This window comes from Seriola dumerili, unplaced genomic scaffold (assembly GCF_002260705.1).
Source record: "Seriola dumerili isolate Sdu_G_001 unplaced genomic scaffold, Sdu_1.0 BDQW01000002.1, whole genome shotgun sequence".
NCBI lineage: Eukaryota > Metazoa > Chordata > Actinopteri > Carangiformes > Carangidae > Seriola > Seriola dumerili.
In genome coordinates, this window is record NW_019174257.1 from 5,352,724 (window position 1) to 5,375,586 (window position 22,863).

The 22,863-nt window shown below is 39.2% G+C and overlaps 2 protein-coding genes across 6 annotated transcripts; one reads left to right on the forward strand and one right to left on the reverse strand.

The window, feature by feature from the left end:
• Window positions 1-1,886, forward strand: LOC111216979 (lens fiber membrane intrinsic protein-like). The gene is made up of 4 exons (XM_022738660.1): window positions 1-178; window positions 822-962; window positions 1,316-1,450; window positions 1,816-1,886. The coding sequence occupies exons 1-4, from the start codon at window positions 1-3 to the stop codon at window positions 1,884-1,886; spliced, it is 525 nt and encodes a 174-aa protein (XP_022594381.1).
• Window positions 1,887-4,040: 2,154 nt separating this feature from the next.
• Window positions 4,041-20,050, reverse strand: LOC111217166 (GRAM domain-containing protein 2B-like). 5 transcript variants are annotated; one of them, XM_022738936.1, is made up of 13 exons: window positions 19,877-20,050; window positions 10,130-10,303; window positions 9,322-9,385; window positions 9,014-9,086; window positions 8,813-8,916; window positions 8,609-8,707; window positions 8,300-8,371; window positions 7,749-7,817; window positions 7,511-7,610; window positions 7,127-7,216; window positions 6,725-6,824; window positions 6,119-6,226; window positions 4,041-5,461 (listed from the first exon to the last, which is right to left on the reverse strand). In XM_022738936.1, the coding sequence occupies exons 1-13, from the start codon at window positions 19,966-19,968 to the stop codon at window positions 5,443-5,445; spliced, it is 1,164 nt and encodes a 387-aa protein (XP_022594657.1). In that variant the 5' UTR covers window positions 19,969-20,050; the 3' UTR covers window positions 4,041-5,442. The 5 variants fall into 5 exon arrangements, with proteins under 5 accessions (XP_022594657.1, XP_022594648.1, XP_022594639.1 ...); XM_022738927.1 differs by having other exon boundaries at window positions 7,511-7,607; window positions 10,130-10,306; XM_022738918.1 differs by having other exon boundaries at window positions 10,130-10,306.
• Between the last annotated feature and the right edge of the window lie 2,813 nt (window positions 20,051-22,863).

The window sequence follows — 22,863 nt, forward strand, 5'->3', positions numbered from 1 at the left end:
ATGCTGTATTCTTTAGCAGGAGGAGGCACACTCTGCGGTGTGGCCGCCCTCGTGCTTCTCATCGTTTCTACGGCAACGGACTTTTGGATGCAGTATCGATACTCGGGGAGCTCAGCCAATCAGGGGCTTTGGAGATTTTGCATAAACCACAAATGCCATGCCCACACCATAACTGTAGGTGAGTACTCCAGAAGTGGGAACAGTCTGAGGTTCCCATGAATGCCACTATGATAGAGACTTAAGCTGCTGCTGCTGTTTGATATTTTGAGCAGATATCTTTAAATCAAGACATTTCCAATATTACAAGTGGCCAGTTTCTGAGGAAGTTATTATTTCAGAAAATGATAACACATTAACTACACCAAGCACACTGGTCTATCCAGAAAACAAAGCTACAATTTGTTGGTAATTTCTGCAAGAGAAAGGATATTGCACCTATTGTCTAGATAGATTTACTAGTGATATGAAGTGGGCTGTCGCAAGACCCAGCAATCTCTTTGTATTGATGGTGGGAACACTTACTAAAACTGTACCAACAGTGTTTGAAAGAAAAGAAAAGAAAAAAAAGAGAAGAGCAGAAAACGCAATAGATTTATCAGGAAAACTTTTCAAAAAAGTCCCAACAGCATACTGCAGAAGATCTCTGCATTGTGAGTGTGAAGAAGGTCCACACTGACAAATTGACAAACTAATGCAAACATAAAAATTCCAGCATGCAAACCAAAAATGTGAGTACTTACAAGTATCAGTATTTGTGTACAACTAGGACTGAGTGTTAGCATCTGTTGATGTGTGTGTGGTCCTTGCCTTTCTGTGTCCAGCTTTCTGGGATGCCACACGGGCCTTCATGTTACTGGCGGTGCTGAGCTGCTTTGCTGGGGTAGTGCTCGGCCTCAGTGCCTTCACTAATGGCACCAAGAACAGGAGGGTCCGCACAGGAGGCATCGCCTTGGTGCTGTCAGGTAAAACACACATTGTCAGGGTGACCTGGTGGTTAGAGGTGGAGTAGGTAGGTGGGGTTCATCAGATTAAAACCGTGACTTGTCTCTTATGTGCAGAGTATATACAAGTGGGCAAGTCGGCTCTAAAAATTTGTTGCCAAGGTTGTGTCTTTTTTTTTTTTTTGTATTAGAGTGATCACCCTGTCTGGGACTTTTCTACAACAGGTGTTAGTTTTGGGTCAGTAGATATTCAGGGTTAGGGTAAAAACTTGTAGATCAGAACAGGTGCTATCCATTGATATACTATAAGGTGGCATCTGTCTTGGGCAGTATGCAGTTGACAGGTTGTATGAGTTATTATTGTCTGTTCTCAGGTTTCCTTGCTCTGCTAGCTTTGGCAATTTACACTGGAGTGACTGTCACTTTCTTTGGCAAACGCTTCTTGGACTGGCGCTTTTCCTGGTCCTACATCATTGGCTGGGTGGCCATCATTCTGGCTTTTGCAGCAGGTATTTATTGCATATTTCATTGAATTTTTTTAGTAAGGTAAAGTTGTGTTTATTGTGAGTAAATTTCAAGGACTGCAACTATTGTCAGCAGCCTGGATAAGTAAGTAGGAACAAAACTTCTTGTTGCACCTTTTGCTCTCCTGCAAGTGAAGACACACAGTGGCTGTGTGTACATTAAGTTACACACAAATCTAATTTAAATGCTCTTGTGCAGAGACAAATCTACAATGATCCATCACCTGTCATACTATATGACTTTTTTCAAAGTGGTCACATGTCATTTAATAATTAAACTTCATTTATCATATTTGGAGATTGCTATGTGTAATTTTATGAAAATAAAGATTTATTTCATTGTCTTTTAGGTGTGTTTCAGCTCTGTGCTTACCAGAGAACCACTGCAGAACCTGCTCCCACTAATAACGCGGACAGCTGAACAAGCTGAACACACTGATGAGCTCCAAGGACTGTTGACATGGAAGTTGCGGCTGCTGTTGAGCATTTAGAATGGAATAAATAGAAATCATAGACTCCTGTGTGGTTTAATTGTAACACTCTTTTACTGACAAATTATTATTCTTTTTTTTAATCTTGACCACAACATTTAGAAAACATCTTACCTTTTTGTTTTAGGTTATTAGCAGATCAGCATGCATACATGAGGGCAGAGGTTGTCACACATCGACATATCCAGGACCACCAGACTAGAACTCTAGAAAACCAGGCCACTAGGCCACTGATGATTCTGTATCGGGACATACTCTTCTAAAATGATTTTTTATTATTTTTAGAAATAGAGAAAACAATGAACAGTGAGAAACATTGAATCATAATACTACTTATAATTTCACTGAATCAAATAACACATGAACTATCACTGATTTTCCTAAAACATCTGAGGATCTCCAGTAATATTCCTTGGATGGTGAGTACTTTGGTGCGGCACATTGATCAGTAGCGTACTTTTCTACTGTGATCTCCCTGTGTAAGAGATTCTCCACTAGATGGCGATATTGAGCCATATACAGGAGGCACAACAACCACTGCTGAGAAGTGGAAGTGATTCCTGTAAGGTAAAATGAAACCACATTACTCACCTGAAATTCAGGCTGTGTGGTCTTTCAAAGCTGCGCATGTGTTGGCTCTCTTAACCAAACCAGCCACAAGCACATTCATATGAATCAGGCAGGGTTTAGACCAAATAACCCAAATCAACAAACCAACAGCTGGACTGGAACTGGTCACAAAAAGATTTTCAGATGAGATGCAAAACATTTTCAAGAAACCTACAGCAAGTCCATTTCCCTTTGATTTTGTACTTCTAAATATCCAAAGAATAATGCAATAATAACATATCTATTTGTAATCAGTTCTCCCTAAACCTGTCAGATATTCAAAAGCAGATTGATTCAATCGTCAATCTCTTTAAAAAAAAAAAAAAAAAAAGAAAAAATCTGTATATGCACTGATAAAAGCTGCAGTGTGCAGTATGACTGAGCCTAGCCACAGAAGAATTCCCCCAAACATATGGTGTGAGATGTAAGTGAGTCTAAACTATGTATTTTGTAAAAATCTTCACTTCTCTCTACTTTTAAACTCCCAAACCTTAGTTGATCAAGTTCATTTTCCATCCACATGATCAAGTTGTGTTTGAATAGTAAAGCACAATTACACAAAACATTTACTTTGCAACGTTTGATTTATTTTGAACAATAGCAAAGCCATCTCACAGAGACTACTTTGAATTACACAGAATGCAAATAAATATATATAGGACCATAGCAGAATTAAGGACATTAACAACTGATACAAAATTATTTACAACACTTTGAATAGTGCAAAACCACACAAATACTGCCCTCATCACTAAAATTCTTGCATTGAGTCCTTTTCGAGGACAGTGGATGTGTGTGCTGCCCCCAGGTGGGGGATTATAAGAACTGACAGTACTGTATATGGCATGTTGACAAAAACCTTAGCGACACATTATGAATATGACTCTCCTGAAACAGGGAGTAGCAAACGTAAACCCACCCGCTAAACCTCGTCAAGAAGAGCTTTCATAACAAGGGTGATGTTGGATCATTGAGATGTGGTGTGGATATGCATTGTTAGGTCAGTTGAAAAGGGCCATGAGAGGGGGAAAAAAGAAAAAGCAATCATTCTGAGAAGCTCAATAGTTACATCAATCAAGTCAAGTGAATCTCAATAGAAAGAAGTGTTCTTTCTCAAAAGGACATTTGAGAAACCACCAAAGCCAAGATGTACAGAATGTGAACCTCATCATGAGCACTAGACGTTGAAATGGCAAAGGAAAAGATGAGAAACTAAAACCACGTGGCAGGTAGTGCCCGCCACCCCTGAGTGAAAACAATTTTTTTTTTGTATATATATTAAAAAAAAAAGAAAAGAAAAAAAAAAAAAAAAGAGGTCTTAGCACCATCAGATACCACAGAACACCAGCTTTGCCATTTCTTCTCGATCCGAACACTGGGGTCATGGATTGTGACAGGCACAACACATTTTTTAAAGTGCGGTCGCTCACTTGAGCTGTTCCTTTCACTCACATCTTTGTTTGTTTTTTTTCCTTCTTCTTCTTCCACAATTTTTTACCCCCAAAACATCAAGCTCCAATTAAAAAAACAGCACACAAAGATAAATTACATTTTGTCATGCATAATAATAATAATATTTTGTTGCATATTGAAATTTCTTTCTGGGACCACTTGTTTTGCTGATGAAAACTTGGACCTTACAGCAAGTGTGGTTGCATACTCTCCTCTCTGGGTGATAAAGAGCGAGAATGCATATACAGTATCAGTTAAGTGTCGATTTTGCAGACACGTGCATGAACATTAGAAATAAATTATTGGTGCTACGTTAAATAACCTGAAAGTTCTAGAAATGCCACATGGTCCTCAAGAGGCCCGTGAAAGAGATGTTTGTACTTTAACACAACGTGGTCATTTTTTCCCGGTATAAAACAGAACATCGACAGACATCTGAACCAGACAGATTATAAGTCTACTTTTCAAGACAAAAGTCATAGAAAAGCCGTACACAAAAACAAATGAATACCTCTGAGACTACCTCCTCATATCCTATTGTACTAAATATTTGTGCATTGATGATGCATTCATCCAGTAGAGACTGGAGAAAGAATAACCTCTGAGCATTGATCATTAAACAAGTTTAAATCATGCCAAAGTAAGAGGAAAGTAGTACTGCAATCATTGCTGATTGGAGAAAGAGAGAAAGGATACGACCATCAGGAGAGTTTCAAGCCTCCATAGGTTGATCTGAATTCAGCTATCATCATTTCAACCCACAGCTGATTAGGAAGAAAAGAGCCATTAAGAAGAGAAGTACCCAAAGGTTACTGAAGTCAAACAGAGAGACAGATTTGTATATACTGTTGATAGATGGAAGGGTAAATAAGAGATAGAAAATCAATTAAAAGTCATCTCCGTGCACTCATGCAATAGACGTGCACTGTGTGCATCTTTGGCTATGCATAGCACTATAGCAGGCTAATGCTGATTGGTATAGCCCTGTTCAGACTGCATGCTCATGGAGAAGAGAATGAATGAAGGACAATGGGTAACATAAATTCACAGATGTGGAACAGTTTCTGTCAGGAAAGTGCCCATCACCTTGGCTAGTGTGGCACCGTGCTAAATTAGAGCCGTTTGGCTTTGGTTTGAATGACAGACACGCTGCAACCAGGCAGTATGTATGCATTTTGGCTCGGCTCTGTGCGACTAAGTCGTGGCATGTCCTTTTGTTTACTGCACTAGGAGGAAGTATAGCCCTTCAAGTTTACAAGTTGTCTTTGAAATTGCACAGGTTGGCCACTCGTCCTCAAGCCAACAGCACAGGCCACATTGGCAGCACAGTCTGAGTACACAAGTTCTCCACTGGGTTCTGCTGGGAAGAGGCTAAAATAATCCTTCAGTCACAGGTCAACCAATCTCTCCTTTAGTCACCGAGTGTTATGTGTCTTGGCGGTACCTATGAAAAGACCAGAGGGAAACAGTTAAGAGTGGCATTATCAACAGTAAATACACACCTAACAATACTCTGGTATTTAGTTACTTGGCAATAAGGCCACGCCTGTTTGAGGAATTACTTTCTCTCAGTTTCCTTGAAATACAACACAGCTAACAACAGAGTAAACTCAAAATTATGAGATAAATACACTCTGCAAACACATCTAACTAACACCAAACATTCCTATTGAAATGAAACCACCTAATGTCCATTTCAATTTAAACTTTTTAGAGTGATGACAGTTAAGATAAAGTATTAATGAAACATTTTCTTCCTCAAGCTGCTCAACATCTCGTGTCAGGGTGATTGACTGTACTTATGAAAACCACTACCTGATGAGTCTCATTGTAAAGATGAACAGGATATTTTAATTTTCTATAGCCTTGTGAAAATAAGAGCACAAATAAGGCAGACTTTTCTGAATGTGTCTTTAATGGCACAGAGTAGTAGTGAGGCAGCACTGCTGTACTAGGTAGACACTGTGTGCACTGCCAACTCAAACTTTTCAATCTCTTCGGCATACACCCTATTAATAGGGCTATTTTATCTAAGATTATGCTCAGAGAAAGACGGCCATGGACAATAAAAGACTCAAATCGAAAGAGAAAGACTTCTTACCCGCTCTGTAAAGTGAACTCAGGCAGAGCCCCAAGGGATGTCAGCTGTTCCTCCAGAGCCACGATACGCAAACCAATGTAGCCTGAAGACAGCAGCAGCAGCACAACCCTGAAACAAACAAAATATATGACAGGTCACATTGTTTGCCTTTTCATTAACTGTGACAAAGGTTAACGATATCAGCTAAACACTTGCATAGAAACACTTTCTTAGAAACAATATTTTTCTAGTTCTTTTAGCTGGCACTAAAAGAACTGCATATCACACTTGTCTGTGAATAAACTGCACTGCAGATAAAAGGCAGAAAAAGGTCGTTGGCTTAATTTTACTTGCTTAAAATAAAGCTTTTAAGTTTCAAGTTGTACATTTCTTAAGTTAAACTTGGCAAGCCTGAATTTCCTATTATGGAATGAAACACAACAAGAATGCTAACTACCAGGACAGGTTTCTGAAATTCCTAAACATTTACCTCTAAGGAGTGCAACTTCAAGAGTTAGAAGCAGATTTAGATTAGCACATAGGAAGATAAGGCACTGGAGATAGATAGAAGGGAGAGTTGGGGGAAAAAAACAACAGACGGAGGAAGAGGAAGAGAATGCTACTTACAAAATCAAGTAAATGAAGAGTAGAGTGTTGAGGGTGCTGGTTTCTCTCTGAACCAGCATGGACTTAGCCTTTTCTGTCACATTCCAAACCCACGATCCACCTGTACCAGGAAAAAGAAATGTAAGCATAGCATGAGTCAAGGTTCCAAGTTGTACCATATATTTCACCTAAGTTTTCATTGATCTACAGTATTAAGGTGTAAAATGAAGCTATGGGCAAACAGAACATTTATTACAATCAAAGTAGTAGATGTCTTCCAAGTAACAATTTAAAAACTTGTATTTCTTGGTGTCTGCCAATCTAGGAATTAAACACATACTACTTTATATCGCCCCATAAGTGCCTAAAATGATGGTAACTAATGCAACCCCATGCACGTTTGTGTGCATGTGTGTGTATTACCTGAAGCAGACAGCTCCTCTGAAGACGAGCTATCACTCTGCTGCATGTGCAGGCTCCTGAAAGGCGAGCCATTACAATTAGGCACTGCCTCTGTAGAAGAAGAGAGACGGAGAAAAAGAAGTGTGTCAGCCTACAACTTTGGACTTTGCATGTGCACTGGCTAGAACATAAATGACAACATGAGATAACAGCACCAAAACAAACTGTCAACAGTTTTTTTGTCCATCTATGCATAGCGGCTGTCAGTTGAGGATCAGACAAATGTTATTCATTAACGTTTCTCTATCCTCATTCGAGGTTCATGAAACATTTATCACATTAACTGTTTGCTGCTAAGCATTTACATGCAATGTAAAGGATTGAGGATTGGTGTTGACCTCTCACCTCTGTGTGGTCTATGCAGAGGCTGGTCCTGTAAAGATTGAGATTCAGAGCCGTCGAACTGGTCGAAGCTGTCGTCCAAACTGGACTGGCTGGAGTTCTGCTGAGAGATGAAGGAATGCCGTTACAAAAACTTCAAAGACAGAAAACCAAGCTTTCTGGTCACTTGGCTTCTCATACAAGTATTCAACAATAAATAAACTATTTTACATTTTTAAAAACGGAGAAAAAGGTCTCTTACCACAAGTTTGCTCTTATCAAAGCTGTTCTCGGCTGAGGAGAAGACCGGGCTACTATTTGTGCTACCATCCTGTAACAGAAAGAATTGTTTAGATCGAGTGTATCCAAAATGACATTTTACCAGTCATTTTGACTTGCTTATTATGATGTTCGTTCTGACAAATGGATTTGATAGTCCGCTTGCTCTAAAACTGTGCATTTAGGTAATGTATAAATAAATTGTTGAGATGTGCAACAGGGTTACAACATTAAAGTTTCTGCTCCCCGTCATAAAATTGCATTTTTCCTCGTTCGTTTTACTAAACTTGAGATTTTATAATGAGAAAATGTGCAGTGTTGTAATACTTTCACAGTCACAACTAAGGATTTTTAGCAATGTACTTCATACTCTTTGTAATACAATACAGTTGCATCAACACTTATCATAAGCTTACAATCTGATTGTGATGTGTAAGTATCATGTACACTTTCCCCAACAGAGGTACCACATTTTATCTTAGCAGAACTTTTGAACTCTTGAATTTTTGAGGACATTTCAACTGAGCCACCCACCTCTATCTGAGGAGAGACTGAACGCAGCAGCTGATAACATGATTCTCTGTTCCGCAGTGACACAAACAGGAACTGAACAATGAGAAGGAATAAAAAGAAGGGAAAAAAAAAAAAGTGGGAATATTAGCCATCTGCCCTGCTGGCATACTTGAAACATAAAATACAGTCAGTCATTGATTAGATAACATCTAAAGCAGAGTTCAGTGTGGTTGAGCAAGGCCTACATTTGATTTTGAACATTTCTAATTATTAAGCAAACTACACCAAGCATGAATTAATGATTGTGTGAAACTGAGGTGAGAAACCTACCTTGTCTCCTTCTGTGGTGCGGATCGACAAGGCGTTGGGCACCAGCAAAGCTGTGTTCTGCTTCTTCACAATGTGAATGCAGGAAACTGGAATCACTACCTGTAAGAGCACACAGCCACACATAGAAAAGACCAGACTTAGAAACCAGTCAAATCAAACATTAAGCCAAAAGGAATGAGGGGAAAGGGCTGAGGCGCTGTCTACCTTAGTGTCCTTGAGTAAGACTGAAGAGTAGAAACAGGCATGGGTGTCTGTGATGTACAGCCGACCATGGTAGGGCACTTCCTTCTGCAGCGCACAGATGTATGCTGGGAGAGGACGGGGGAACAAACACTTAAGTTTTACATGATTCATTCATTCATTTATTAAGCCTCTGAATCTCTCTTTTCATTTTCATTTACTTACCATGTATCAAGTCTTCACTCTCAGGAATGTCTGGAAACAACTTGTGGAATGTCTTGTTGTGCTTTATGAAACTCTAAAAAAGGTTTAAAAAATTTTAATTAATTAAAAACACAATTAAAAAAGGAAAAAATTAAGACACTTCAGGTGTCAATAAATGCACTAGTCTAGTTTGAGGCCTTGCACCCAGTCACCAAACAACACTGACTGATTGATTATGGTACACTTAAAGTACCACACAGGTTTGTACTTCCACCTGAAGTAAAATAATCTATTTCTTTGAATGTTTAAATTAAAAGTTATGGACTTACACTTTGTGTGCTTGGGCCTTCTGTCTTCTCAAAGCCTCTGCTGTCAACATCGAACGTCTGCGACCTGCACAGAAAAAAAGGCACAGCTGTCAGTTTAAAAAGAGGTCTGTGGTTTCAGAAGAATCATGTTGATGTGAGGTAACAGAGAGACAAGAACATGCAGTAGAAATATATTTTTATCACTTTCATGCAGCAATGTTCTTGCCAAGAAAACCACTATAGTTGCTAAAAATGGATAGGGCTTCAGTAACATGAGAAAACAGACGAATGTTTAAACAGTAAAAAAAAAAAAAAACGCATCAGTGAGTGCTCTGTGGATGAAGAGAAGAGAAAATCGCTCTTCATCCCAACAAATCTCAAACACTGCATCACTGAATCATGTGAGAAAATAGTCAGGCTACAACAGCTATGCAGTCACGTGTGTGTCATGACTGAACAGCTGAGAGCTGGGTCAGGTCTTGTGATGCATGTTCAGAATAGCTGCAAGTCTCCACTACATCAAATGTGTGATTTTATGCATTCTTAGAGGATTTAAATGAATAAAAAAAAAACATATATCATATATAAGAAAATATAAACATAACTGTTTTACAAGAAGTGGCTTATTATGATGGTGCAAAATTCTGGGACTTCTGTAGATGTGTGCGTGGAGTATTACCTACTGCAACAGCATGAGAATGGTACTGTAAAAAAAAAAAACTGTTCTAGTAATGACTACTGTGTACTCATAGGTTGGAACGCCAGCATGTTGTCAGGTGATGCAACTAACAAACATCTTATGATATTTTGTGGCATCCATCAGTCCTACCTGATGGCTACTTGTCTGGTGAGGGTTTTGTGCTGTTGCTGGATCTCGATTTGGGCTGCTTCCAGGCTCAAGGCTTTCCTGGTCTCCACCTTCTTGATGCTGCCATTGCTTAAGCTGCTCCTGCTTTTCTTCACTTTTTCTGGCAGCCCGCCACCACTGCTGTCTACTGGGTAGCTGCTGAAAAAAAACCCCACAGATTTAGTCACATGCCAATTATTTTTGTTACTGTGAAATCCTTTTCATTTGCGTATGCAGTGAGCATGTGGTATTTTTCCTGGGGGAGTTATTGCAGACAGAATTAAGACAAAACGTACAAACTCTCCACCTCGGTAGAATATTGCTTTCATGACACAGGGCAAAGTAGGTTTAGAATACACAGGTATTTCACAGTAAGCTAAAACCTCAACCACATATAATGAATAGGTGGTGGGAAATAAACACCCACCAAATGCTCTTACATTTATAAGTCTCTGCAAAGACGCCTTTAACAATCTCCTGTACTTTTGAGTGTTGCCATCTAGCACCCATGTTAAATGCTCAACAGCACACATCTATAATCATTGTTTCGAGGTCTTATTCATTAACTAAAATCACTCAATTTCTACAAATATAAAAGGCTTTGTGATGACTGGACTGATATTGCAGAGATGAATGGCCTTATCTTTATGATGTGCTGGGAAAGGTTAACCTTTTCCAAGTCAGAAAGTTTTATTGATATGTGTTGCATCAGGGTTAAGGCTATGACTGGACAATTACATCTCCAGGCTTCTTTACAAGTTGTTTCACATATGCTCATGCGCTTAAACTGGCAAGCATCTACAAACATGCCATTTAAAAAAAAAAGTGTAAAAAAGTCCCGTAAAAGGATCGCAGGGTTTACTACAGCCAATGTGCTCTTCAAAGGCCATGGCCCGTCCTTGACCAGGAACAAATGAGCCACAAATGTAGTGAAAGACTACAGAGTCAGCTGATTTCTATTGATAGAAATCTAAACTTGTGATTTATGTTAACAAAGACGATACAGGACACAAAACATGAGACTACACAAGACAAGCTGAGTGATTGCGTAAAGCCTCCATCCAGTTAAAAAAACAAACAACACAACTAAAAGAAAAAAACTATTAAAAAAAAACCCTTAAGCTTAACAAAACTCATAAAGACAAACAACAAAGGCCACCTTACCTGATCAATTTAAGTCGCTTGGATGAACGAAAACTCATATACCTACTGACAGTAGGCATTTCCTTTCCTTAAAGGAAAAATAACAAAAAAAAACCCCGCTCTTTTCTCTATATGCTATAAACAATGGCTTTACACAATTAAAGCTGAGAAATGATAAAAATAAAGAACACCAATATGCCACCTGTAAAAAGATTTAATGTTCTAAAGGAGAAGTCCAAGATGAGTTTTTGTGCGAGTTAAGTCAGTGTCCTTCGCAACATCCTGCCAGAAAAAAAAAAAAAAACGTCTGCTGTGTTGCTGTATGAATGTGCTGGTAAAGAGGAAGCCACTTTGTGTTGAGAATGGTGTGACACTCCGTAGTGGCTGACGTCAAACTCAACCACTCCCCCAGAGCCGAACAAGCATGAAAGGGCCTAACAGGCAGCGGGGCGCAACACATGCACAGGCATGTTTAAGAAAACAAGGCCCATCTCATAAAATCTTCCACTGTCAGACATTGTCCAATATCAAAATTTTGTCTTGTTGGGATTTAGGCCAAAGCAGGATCAGAGACTTTTCAAAACAGCTCTGTGTGAGAATGAGAAAGTAAAATACTTGTGAGGTGCTCAGACTGGCCTGTCTACACCGATCTAGGAGTGGTGAATTATCCATGTCTACATTCAGTCAATGAATCTAACCAAGGAAACAGAAAAACAACACACCATAACCATAAAAGTCCTTCTTCAACTAACTTCTATACAGGAAGTCAGACATTTGAAAAAAGCAACACATACCACCTCATTAAAATAAATACTACTCACAGTACATAGTGTGTTGCACTGCTTAAGTCCTGGACCAAATAAACATTTTCAGAAAGGATTCTTGATGGAGGAACTTGTGTTAACTATTTTACCCTGTCAGTAACCCGTCTCATAACTGAACAATTTCTTTGTCTCGTCATCTGAGTAATTGGGGTAAAGGTCAGGGAGAAGAACATGAAATGCAGCTTCAACGAGATGTTTACCTTGCAATTAGCCTTGAATGTCTAAGTGCGGGGTAAGGGTAATGATAAATGCTAACAGCACATAGAGATCTTAAATACCATTCAAGAAATGCTTTCCTGTCTGTGCAGTGGGATCTCTTTCCATTCTAAAGTGTCATTAAAGCTTAAGCCTGTTTCTGAATGTTGAGTTATAAACCATGTTAAATAAAACCCAGTGTGGTAGGTCTACTGTAGTTGCAGCTTGTAATTTTCTCAACTCCAGAAGCTTGAGCAGATAACACCTTTGTAAAAGATGTCCTTTACTATATTACTAAAATATGAATGCCTATAAATAACATAAGCAGCTAGTAAATTTGGCAGCCAATAAGCTACTGTGACTGGTGTTTATACACTTTCAGAACAATATCATAATTATAGCTGAAACCGTTGTGTGTTAATGCATGCTCAACTGACCTATTTACAGAAGGCAGGGGGGGTTCAAGCAGCAATGCAATAAAAGCAGTATTCAAAGTCTATGAACTCTTTGAATTTCTCAACAACTTCCTGTCTGTACTGCAGTTGAACTGTTACCATTAACAAGGTCATACTGAAACTGCTTCCTGTGACACTCTATTGAGACACTATTTACAAAAGCACACAGCAAATTCAAAACTTCAAGTGAAGGGCTGAAATTTCCCCACAAATATTAGAAGTTTAGAAAATTGAATTTCTTGCAGATAATGTCCCTGTATTACCATGATGACAGAACCCTAGATGAAAATTATCTGTACACCTCATTTACATCACGCCTCTGCAGTTAATGTTAGTTTACACAATCTGTAGCTACCCACCAAATTCTACTGTGTATAATGTTTATTGCAGAGTTTCCAGGAAATTTTGCTATTGTCATTATACTGGCATGTTGAATCTCCAGAAACATGGCATGCGGACATGAGGAAGGAAAAAAAATCCCCTGGAAATCTAATATCAGTCAGTGAAACACTCAAGTTGGCGTGAAAAGTACATCTCATGCCAAGATTATCAAGTCTGTCTCAATCAAGGAAACAGAGTCAGCTATAAATGTTCAAGGCCAAAGCCATGACACATGAACAGGTGTGTGATAGTAACCAGAGTTTAAAAAAAAAAAAAAAAGAGTCGACAAACATTTGCAGCATGACGTCTAACTCTTATAGTGACAACCTATGTACTGCATGAAAGTGGTGTTGCTTGATGAGCGCTATAAAGCAGGAGGCGGCTGACTTGATATTTGTATATAATGGTCATGGACAAAGGCCTTGACTTCTGACCTACTTCCTTATTGGACCACTGTGTCATACAGCCTGACAAAAATCAATGTTGAGCCTAGTTTTAGCACCCCGCCTGACATTTCAAAACAAGCATAGGCACATCTAATTCTCTGCAGCAGCAGATTAAAATGGACATGCACAAAGTTATAGGCGTATATTTATCTGGATTCCCTCCAAAGTACAGTTTGTCTCAGGGGTGGAAAACAACAGCACAAAAAGCAAACTCACATGATGGCATGTTCTGTGAAATAAAGATTACTGTCAAATATATTACAGTTTGATCCGTCTGCATTTGTTCTAGTATTATCTAAGGGGACCAGATAAATCACTTCATCACAGTCTTGATGGTCATTAGCTCAGATCTGTGACCACTGCTATGCTAACATGTTTTCCTGGATTTACAGTGGATCTATTGAGAAAAACTTTTTCAGGGAAATGGGCTGTTGATAATGAAAAATTAATTGAAGCACAGATGTTAGAGCGGTGACCACATGATAGACGTATGACAAAAAAGTTTTACAAACTCAACAGTCTTTCCAGCAGGTTGGTGGGGAAAAAGGCATTATCTTGACTTACCTTCCCAGATCCTCACAATGATCATGTGGATTCGAAAAACCTTTCCTTCTCTCCATGACCAACTAAATTTTCCCTTCTTGTCTGACAGATTTTAGCCACCACTGGTCGATGCAGCTGAATGACAGAGTATGGTAGCAAAAGTGCACTTAGACCCTGAGCATTCAAAGCCAAATCGAAAGGGTGTAAAGGTCTGTTTTACTGCAACGGTTTGAAGTGCAAAGAGCTCAATGTGAAGACAGAGCCAGAACCAGGAATACACAGCAGGAAAGAGAAAAAGAAAGAACAGAGTGAAAAGCTCCCCAGCTTTGTCCTTTCTAAGTCCGTCTAACAATGTGTTGTCGTGGAAACAGGTAACAGTGGAAAGTAGATGGTGGAAATGTGGGGGGTGACAGAAACATTGCTAGGTTATTCTCAGTTCAGACGGCCTAACAATAACATTCAATAGCCTGTTCTCAATGACAACAAGGAGATGGCTTTAAAAGCAGCCAGAGTAATGTGCATGACAACAGTTAGCTTAGTCTTTGTAGAGGATGCAAATGGAGCCATCACACAAGGACATTTGTATTTGGCTGGAGAGAAAGAAAGACTATTTCTATACCTATGACACCACCATCCAGGAAACTCACACAGACAAAGTCCAACTGCACTTGTGACATCAGTCTTAATTTAGCCACCATTTATCAATCCTTATGTCTCCCGTCTATCCACCACCTGCCATGTTTTCAGTGTAAACATCCTGGTGTCGAGCTCCGGGATGAACACTATGGTATGGCTGTGTTAAATAGGTCATAATCAGAAACGGCACGGGTTTGATCCTTGCTATAGACATGTGGCCTCTCAGAGTCCTTGAGCCCAACAGTGGAACTTCTGCAAATTAAGACGACACATATGTACTGAGTACCAACAATATAAATGATCCATGTTGAATTAAAGGCTATCAATTGATGTCAAAGGTTAAACTGAGCAATGGGCCACTGATTTAGGAAGTAATCCAAGTCTCCTTATGGACTGTAAACATTCCACAACAATCATCTTATTCAAGCAACTTAAAAGCTGTAAAATGCTGACAACTAGAGATCCGCCAAAAGTCTATTTAATTCCTAAAATATTAGTTTATCCCTGTGACATTTAACATTGTCTTAAAAATGTAAATATTACTTAACATATTGTAAACACAGAACATATTTGCATCATAATGCTGCCAACTGGACAAAAGGGGACACTTAGTCATTCATGTTACACAATACCTGTGTACATACTGTAGGAGCAATTCCAACTTGCATTTGTTGCTCTATGTTTTATCTACAGATAAGACTTGCACAAGGCTTCTGAGGAGGTACTTCTCACGATAGCCACATTCATCTTAGAGCTGCAAAGGTCAGAGTACACTCATACTTAAGTTACTCTTCTAAACTTAGAGTATTAACATGCAAAAATGCTTACTGACAGTTAGATGGAATATTTTCTGCAGTGCTAACAATAAACTGAATTGCTGTTGTTGTATGATGGGGTATAACAGTGTAGAAAATGCCCTTTTAGACTGAATGATGACCATTATAGAAATACCACTAGTAAAGTTAAAGATTTAATCTACACTGGATTCACAAAAGATGACTGACTGTTTAAATTGACTGGAAACTAGCTTTGACTGAGGTGGGGGCTGATATCTCTAGCACAAAACATTCCAGCTGGCAAAAGAACTCCCGGGGGTAAAGAGTTATGATGCTTTCATTTGCTGTCCCGAGATGAGACAGATTATCCCAGGAGTCCTGCTGCAGACGTCAGCCGTACGTCAGCTAGTCTGCTGCTCTAGCACCCTTAAGACAAGACTGCTTCTGCATAGAACTCTTGTTTGAAAGCTTTCCCACAGCCAATGCAAGTGCTGTAGCATGAGCACCAAGTTCACGTGAGCTGACAAAAAGTTTTATATCCATGAAATCCCTCTGAGATCAGCTGAGAACAAGCAGAACCAGATAGTGTGAGAGCACCATCTTCTGGAGAGCTGTGGATAATTTTTGTCACGTGAACTGCTGATTCCCCATCATCCAATCAAAAACAGTTTATTCCAAAGCAACACAACAGATTGTTGCAGCTGTGCTTTATTGAGCCAAATGGGACAGTTAAAATGTTAAAGCCTACAAACTAAACCAGACCACTGCTTTCATCACCACCCACATGATCTGGGAATTTTAATGTGTGATAATCCAGCTTTAGGACAGTGTTCCACAACAATTAAAACTAATTTTGCTGTTCAGCAGGGTTATGGGTCTGTGACAGCTAAATTTGATTCATAACCAGAAACAAGAACAACACAAAAAGCCAATAAGAAGATTAAAGACAACCCAAAATATTATACTGGATTGGACTGAAATGATTTTGTGTATGTATGTGCATGTGAGCTTCAACAGAGCAGTCAGGATGGGCAGGGAAAATAGCCAGTGGTCATGGCAAAATAACATGCAGTCTGCGGCACCCTGCCAGGGCTCAAGTCTGCAAGAAAACTCTGTGTGTGTATTTATGCCAAATGGAACAGAGAGTGTGTCTGTGTGCATGTGTAATAGAATATGTGTGTGAGTGGGAAGTCATGCGGCCCTGTGCACGCAACATCTCCCTCCACTTCCTCTGTGCTAACTGGGCACAGAGACAGAAAGGGTCTTTCTTTAAGGCGACAGAGCACTCTCAGCGACCAGGCATGTGAGCAAGGGGGGGTGATGTGGTGTGGTGGTGGCTGGAAAATCCCACCTGACTTTAAAATCATTCGAAGTGAAAGTAAGCCATTCAACTATACACAAACAGGGCTTGGATTTAATCTACAGTAAAATTTGTTTATCTCAGCTCCTCAGAACAGCAGGTTTCCTAGCTGAGGAATCCAAAACTATTACATGTGCCTAAATCATTTTGAGTCCAAAATTAAGTGCACATTCACTTGTTGTCCTGAAAACCTGGTAAAAGCCAGTTCTCAGCTAACACACCATCTTAAAATCTAAAATATCTTGAATAAGCAGGAGGGTTCATCTATGTGACAGCAGGTGATTTCATTGATTAGTAACTACCTGCTGAATACCTCCTGACCATGAGAATACTTTTGAGTCCATATTTACATAATTTGCTCATGTCAATTCAATTAATTAAGTCATTCAGATACCACAGGTCTGGATAAATGAAAGTTTTTTTTTTTTTACTGAGCTAGGAAAGGGTTAAAAAAAAAGAGTCCACTGCACTCTTCACGCAAGAAAAAAAATTGGCTAATGCATTGTATGGATGGTAGAAATAAAGTGGTAGAGGGGAAAAACTCTCCTGAGGGTGAAAACTTTTTCTGAGGAGTGGATTGCAGTTTTTTGTTGTTGCTATTTCTCCTACAGACACTCCAGCCTCCGATGAGCATCCTACCTTGACAAAATGATGTCAAGACCTGTGTTGCCACTTTTTCAAGGACTACGTTTATCTCAAAATCAAGATTACTATTAAAAAAGCTGACTTGCCAAGTCTTTTATGGCCAGCAAAGCCACATGGAACCTGTCAAGCTTTAACTCACACTTTTAGATCAGCTTCCATAAAGCCTCATGTATCTGAAATTGGATGTATACCAACTACTTAAAGTGGAATTCGCCAGGCTGCTGTGAGTACCAAGGTGAAACAGCCAAGAATAATATAGCCTTTTTTTCTTGGCTCTGTGACAAGGGCAGAGGAGTAGTCATTAGCACCAGTCTGACAGAAGCAACAGATAAGTTCAACCAAAACCAGCTGGTTAGTATGCAACCCTTCATTTAGCAATAAAACGTCCTGCCGATGTGGTTTTCATCCTCCAATTTGGGCTTTCCCTCTGCGCCTGCAGCCCATATCATAATTTAGACCTACATGGTCTACACTGCCCACAGCGGCAAGGAAGTTCTGTCCTGGGAGCATCTTCCTGGAGCCAACAGGACGCCTACAAATCTGCCCCACCCAGCCTATTCCAGGCTCCTCCATCTTACAAAGCTTTGCAGCTATACCAAGTTCTTTCCTACATAAACAAGGCAATTCATATTTCTCTGACTGCAGGCCTTGCAAACCTGTAAGCAGAGCAAATTACAATGAGGTAGCAAATATGTGTTCAGTGTAAAGTCATGCGGTGCACTCATTTGCTACATTCAACTACTTTTTTTACTCTGCAACACATTTCATTTAGTGAATATTTTTATCTTCAATAAGGAGATTTATTTACTCAAAGAAAGCACTGAAAAGAAAATAGAGAGGAAGAAAATACTTTAGCTGGATGTTTGCGTTTTTAGAGGCCTGACACTGCCACAACACTCGTATAGATATATAGATATGTGTGTGTTGTGGAAACAGATAATCACCCCACATTCCACACTACAGACACACCACAGCTATGCTGATAAGTAGCAGGTTATGTCTGATTGGCGGGGCTCTTGACACCCAGCAAGTGGCTATCTATGGGGAGGAAAATGAAAGGCAAGGCTCAGAGGACAGGGAGTACTAACAGTGAGATACAGGAATCCTTTATATAACACCATGTACCACCTGTGGTCGCCTCACAGGAGCTAAAAATAGGCTTCTCTGAGAAAATGTAGACTTGCTTGACCCATGTATGACATGTGTGTGTGTGTGTTTCCCTGGTGGGTAGAGAGAATCACAAATCACAAAACAGTGTACGAGTGAATGTGGTTGTTCATAAATGCATATCTGCCAGGATGCTCTGCTCTGGATCTCAGCAGGACTGGATCATCCATGATCCAGTGACATAGTAATGGCAAATAGACCCACATGAGTCATGATTTCTAGGTAGAAGGCAAATGCAAGATTAAGAACCAACCAGATCTGAACTAGCTTTCTTTTTATGCCACTCTTCCTCATGTAATGGTGTTTATTTACACTGCCTGGAATGGATTAGCCAGCTACTAGACAGAAACAACACACATAACACATCACTTTGTTGGTCTAATGTGGGTCAATCATTGAGTTCCTGGAAATTAGCGTCAGGATAAAAGAAACAAAGGAGTACAAATGCCATACCCTGCCCTGTGTCTGTAAAAACAATTCACAGAAAAGCCTAACCATTTTATAACAGATATATTTATTTCACAATCCTCATCCATGGGATTATTTTTCACATAAAGATCATTACATTTTACCACTGGAAAACATTTTCCCAGGGTTATCCAAGTCTGTCATTAAAGATATCACGGGTGTCATGTGCTTAGGTCACCAACAGCTCCGTCAATACCTAAACTAACGACGTAATGTTGGGATTATGCTAACAAACCGTATAGATTCTCCACTAATGGGTGTGCTAATGGACAAAGATGCTCCTAACAGCCAGCGTTTACAACAGTCGAATATATTTAACACAGTGGCCAACAAGGACTGTTTTTAATGTTTAATTGCAATGTCAATGATTATAACTGATAATGCACAGTATGACGTTAGCTAATGCTAAAGTTAATTTAAATGCCAACGTCTTTAAACAGGCAGATCGCTAGCCTGCTAGCATTATCTACACACTGAGTAAAAGAAATATTTTCCTTGTATATACATTTTAGTAAAAGTTCGTAAAAACATAGTCATACCTCTGTGATAAATAGTACTATAATATGAGATAATACAATCGAATCTTATTGGATAGGTTGTTGTCAGCAAAGAAATGCTAACCGTTAGCCACCCTGTTGATGATGCTCACCGGCAAATAGCGGTTCAGCTAGCCACATTCATTTCGCTCACCTCTCTTTCATGAAGTGCTTGATTCTGACAATGGCCTTCTCGTCGATCTTCCTGAGGAAGGTTTTCAATCTCTCTCTCTTGTTTTCAAGCATTCTTCCCTCAGCCAGTGGTGGTCGGTTCGTGTTGAAACGACACTCCACGCCAAACTCCACCGTTCTTGTTTTGGCTTCTGCTTTTTTTTTCTCCTCACTTCATCTATGGCTGATTAAGATAATGAGCTTAAATCGGACCAAGTCAACCAACCAATCAGCGTCAGCGACGACTTGAGAAAAAACGGTCATGTCAGATGGGTTCTCCAATCAGAACGGGGTAGTTGCCTTTCACCGACCGCCCATTGCCTAATATGGTATTCGGGCTGTCACTTTCTTGAAAGCTATAAAAGGTAGGACCTGTGTTATTACAGCACTAGTGTGGACCTTATAATCAATAATTTACGTGTGATTTCACGTGTGAACAACATGGGGAATACATATTGTGATTGAACAGCAGTGTTTCATGTGCCACATCACACCATGCCTCATGTAACAAAGAAGATAACTGTTCAGTGCACAAGGGTGGGGCAGTAGCTAGAAATGTTTTACATACAGCTTTGCATCCACCAATAGAAAGCTGAATTTCACTGTATGAGGGTAAATACCAGAAATGTTTAGATATATAAGGTATACTAATATTTTGAGTTAAATAGATACTGCATTTGTGCTTTTTAAACCACAATAAATAAGGATTTTTTTTTTTAAACAGCAGTTTCAGAACAAATATGGAGTATTTTGATCTGATGAACTACAAAAGCTGGCAGTAACCATTCAGTTAAAATGTGACATTACTTTAGTTTTATGAATCATAAAGAGCAAGGAAACCAGTAGACATTTGCTCCCATTCTCATGAAGGGAATTGACTCAGAAGGCAAGTCAATTGCTAAGTTGGGGGTTTTTATCCTAATGCCACAGCACAAAACACTTTATTTCAGCCCAGAATTGTGCATGTAGCTAATTGAAGGGCCAATTCTCTCACCTCCTACTCACTGGGGAAAAAGGCAACAACTGCCACAACAAATGGCAAAGTCACACACCTACTGTATAATCAGCAGACCAAGGCCATAAGACCAAGGTTTAAACTGTCAGTGAAGTCACATTGTAGTCACACTAGAGGATTTGTGCGTTACTTGTGACTACCTTATGTGGTTTTTTTATGCAATATAATTTGATAGGTGGTGTATTGTGACAATCTTGTCATGTTAAAAGCCAGGGTTTGAGCTTAAAACATCCAATACTCCAGCCCCCAGTCTCCCCTTCCATTACACTGATTATCTGAAGTGTCCTTAAGCAAGTTGTGCTCTGTTGCTCACCCTGAACCATCACCTCTATGTGAGAAGCCACCCCCCCCTAAAACTTGAAATACCTAACCTGAATAATCTATCTTAATGATTTTTATGGCAGAAATTCATTTGAACATCTACAAGTTTCTGTATTGGCTGATAAAATTTTACAAACTTGAATATATAAAGACTTTTGAGAAACAGCTGAAATCAAAAATTAACATCTGCTTATCTGCTTTTCTTATTTGCTCTAATATTTGTACTCTGAGAATAAATGTTTTTTAACAGTGATATTTTTGGAAATACATTCTTAAGGGGAATGAGTCAATTACAATAATTGTCCAAAAAATTTTCCTGATGTCATATTTTATACGTCATATCATGACAAATCAGTGAGTTACAAAATTCCCTATGATTTCAATACAGCTTTCTTAGTTCATCAGTAGAGTGTTTTGCCACTCTATTGATAAAGACCTTGAATACATTTAGAAAAGAAAACCAATCTTTGGCAGCAGTTTAGAGAAATGTGCACAAATCTCAGTATTGAAAGCCTTTTTTTTCTCACCAGGCAGCTCAGGCGTCGCCACGCCACCAGGAACAGAAGAGGCAGTGTATTGCCACATGACACAGCAAACACACCACCCTCACACAATCTGGCCTACACCAGCCGGCCCCCGGTCTTCCCTTCTGTCTCCGCTGCCAGGAAACAAAGCAGATAGAGAAGAGGAAATCACGCTTCATAAGGACGTATGTGATGTAATAAGGGGGTGTTGATGGAGTGTAGGCAGTAACAGGCTTTTCTGTGCTGATTCATCACTGAGAAAGCAGGATTAATAATTGGGCAAAATGGGAAGCTACCCAAGGACTCAAGACTTACAGCCCCGGCTACACTGTGTTAGTTGGTTTGAGATAATTTGATTGATCCCAAATATGTTTGGGAATATGAACTATGTACAATATTGTTTCTACCTGACCTTGAGGCCCTGTCTTGTAGAGTGGCCTTTTGTGTTTATGTCAACAGCATTCTTTTTGGAAATAACTATATCTATTCATCAGAAAAGATATGAAACTATTATTTTTGGATAAGGTAACACATTATGATACAGATATAGTTATGGGATCCATCATTTAGCATTGGGCCTCCTCCTAAATTTTTAAATGACGATTTTGGAGACTGCACAATATCACACAGCAGACAAATATTGCATCTCTAGGCCATATCTTAGCCATCTGGATGTTCGTGAAGTGTGTGAATTGTAATACAGAGGGGGTTATATAGTATATAAGAGTATGGAGTATAAGAGTATATTAGAAAAAAATTGATTATTACCTTCAAAACATCACTGCACAATAACAAACAAACAACAAATAAGAAGATAAAGAATTATATAATATATAATTAATTATTATAGTAAATGCTATTAGTCCTATAGGACCACACATTTTGCTAATATTGACAGTCTGAATCAGGAAATCCTGAATTTCTCACCCTTGACCTGGTCAATATTTGTAAATGGCTTTAGGGTTCTTGAGAAAAACGAAAACAAAATGAGCAATGAGCTGGAACTCACATGACAAAGGAAGATTTTAAAAATGTGTATGATTTCATTTACTGGTTTCTCATTATTTTGTTTTGTACTTCTCTATCTTACATAATCACTGTAGAGTCAGG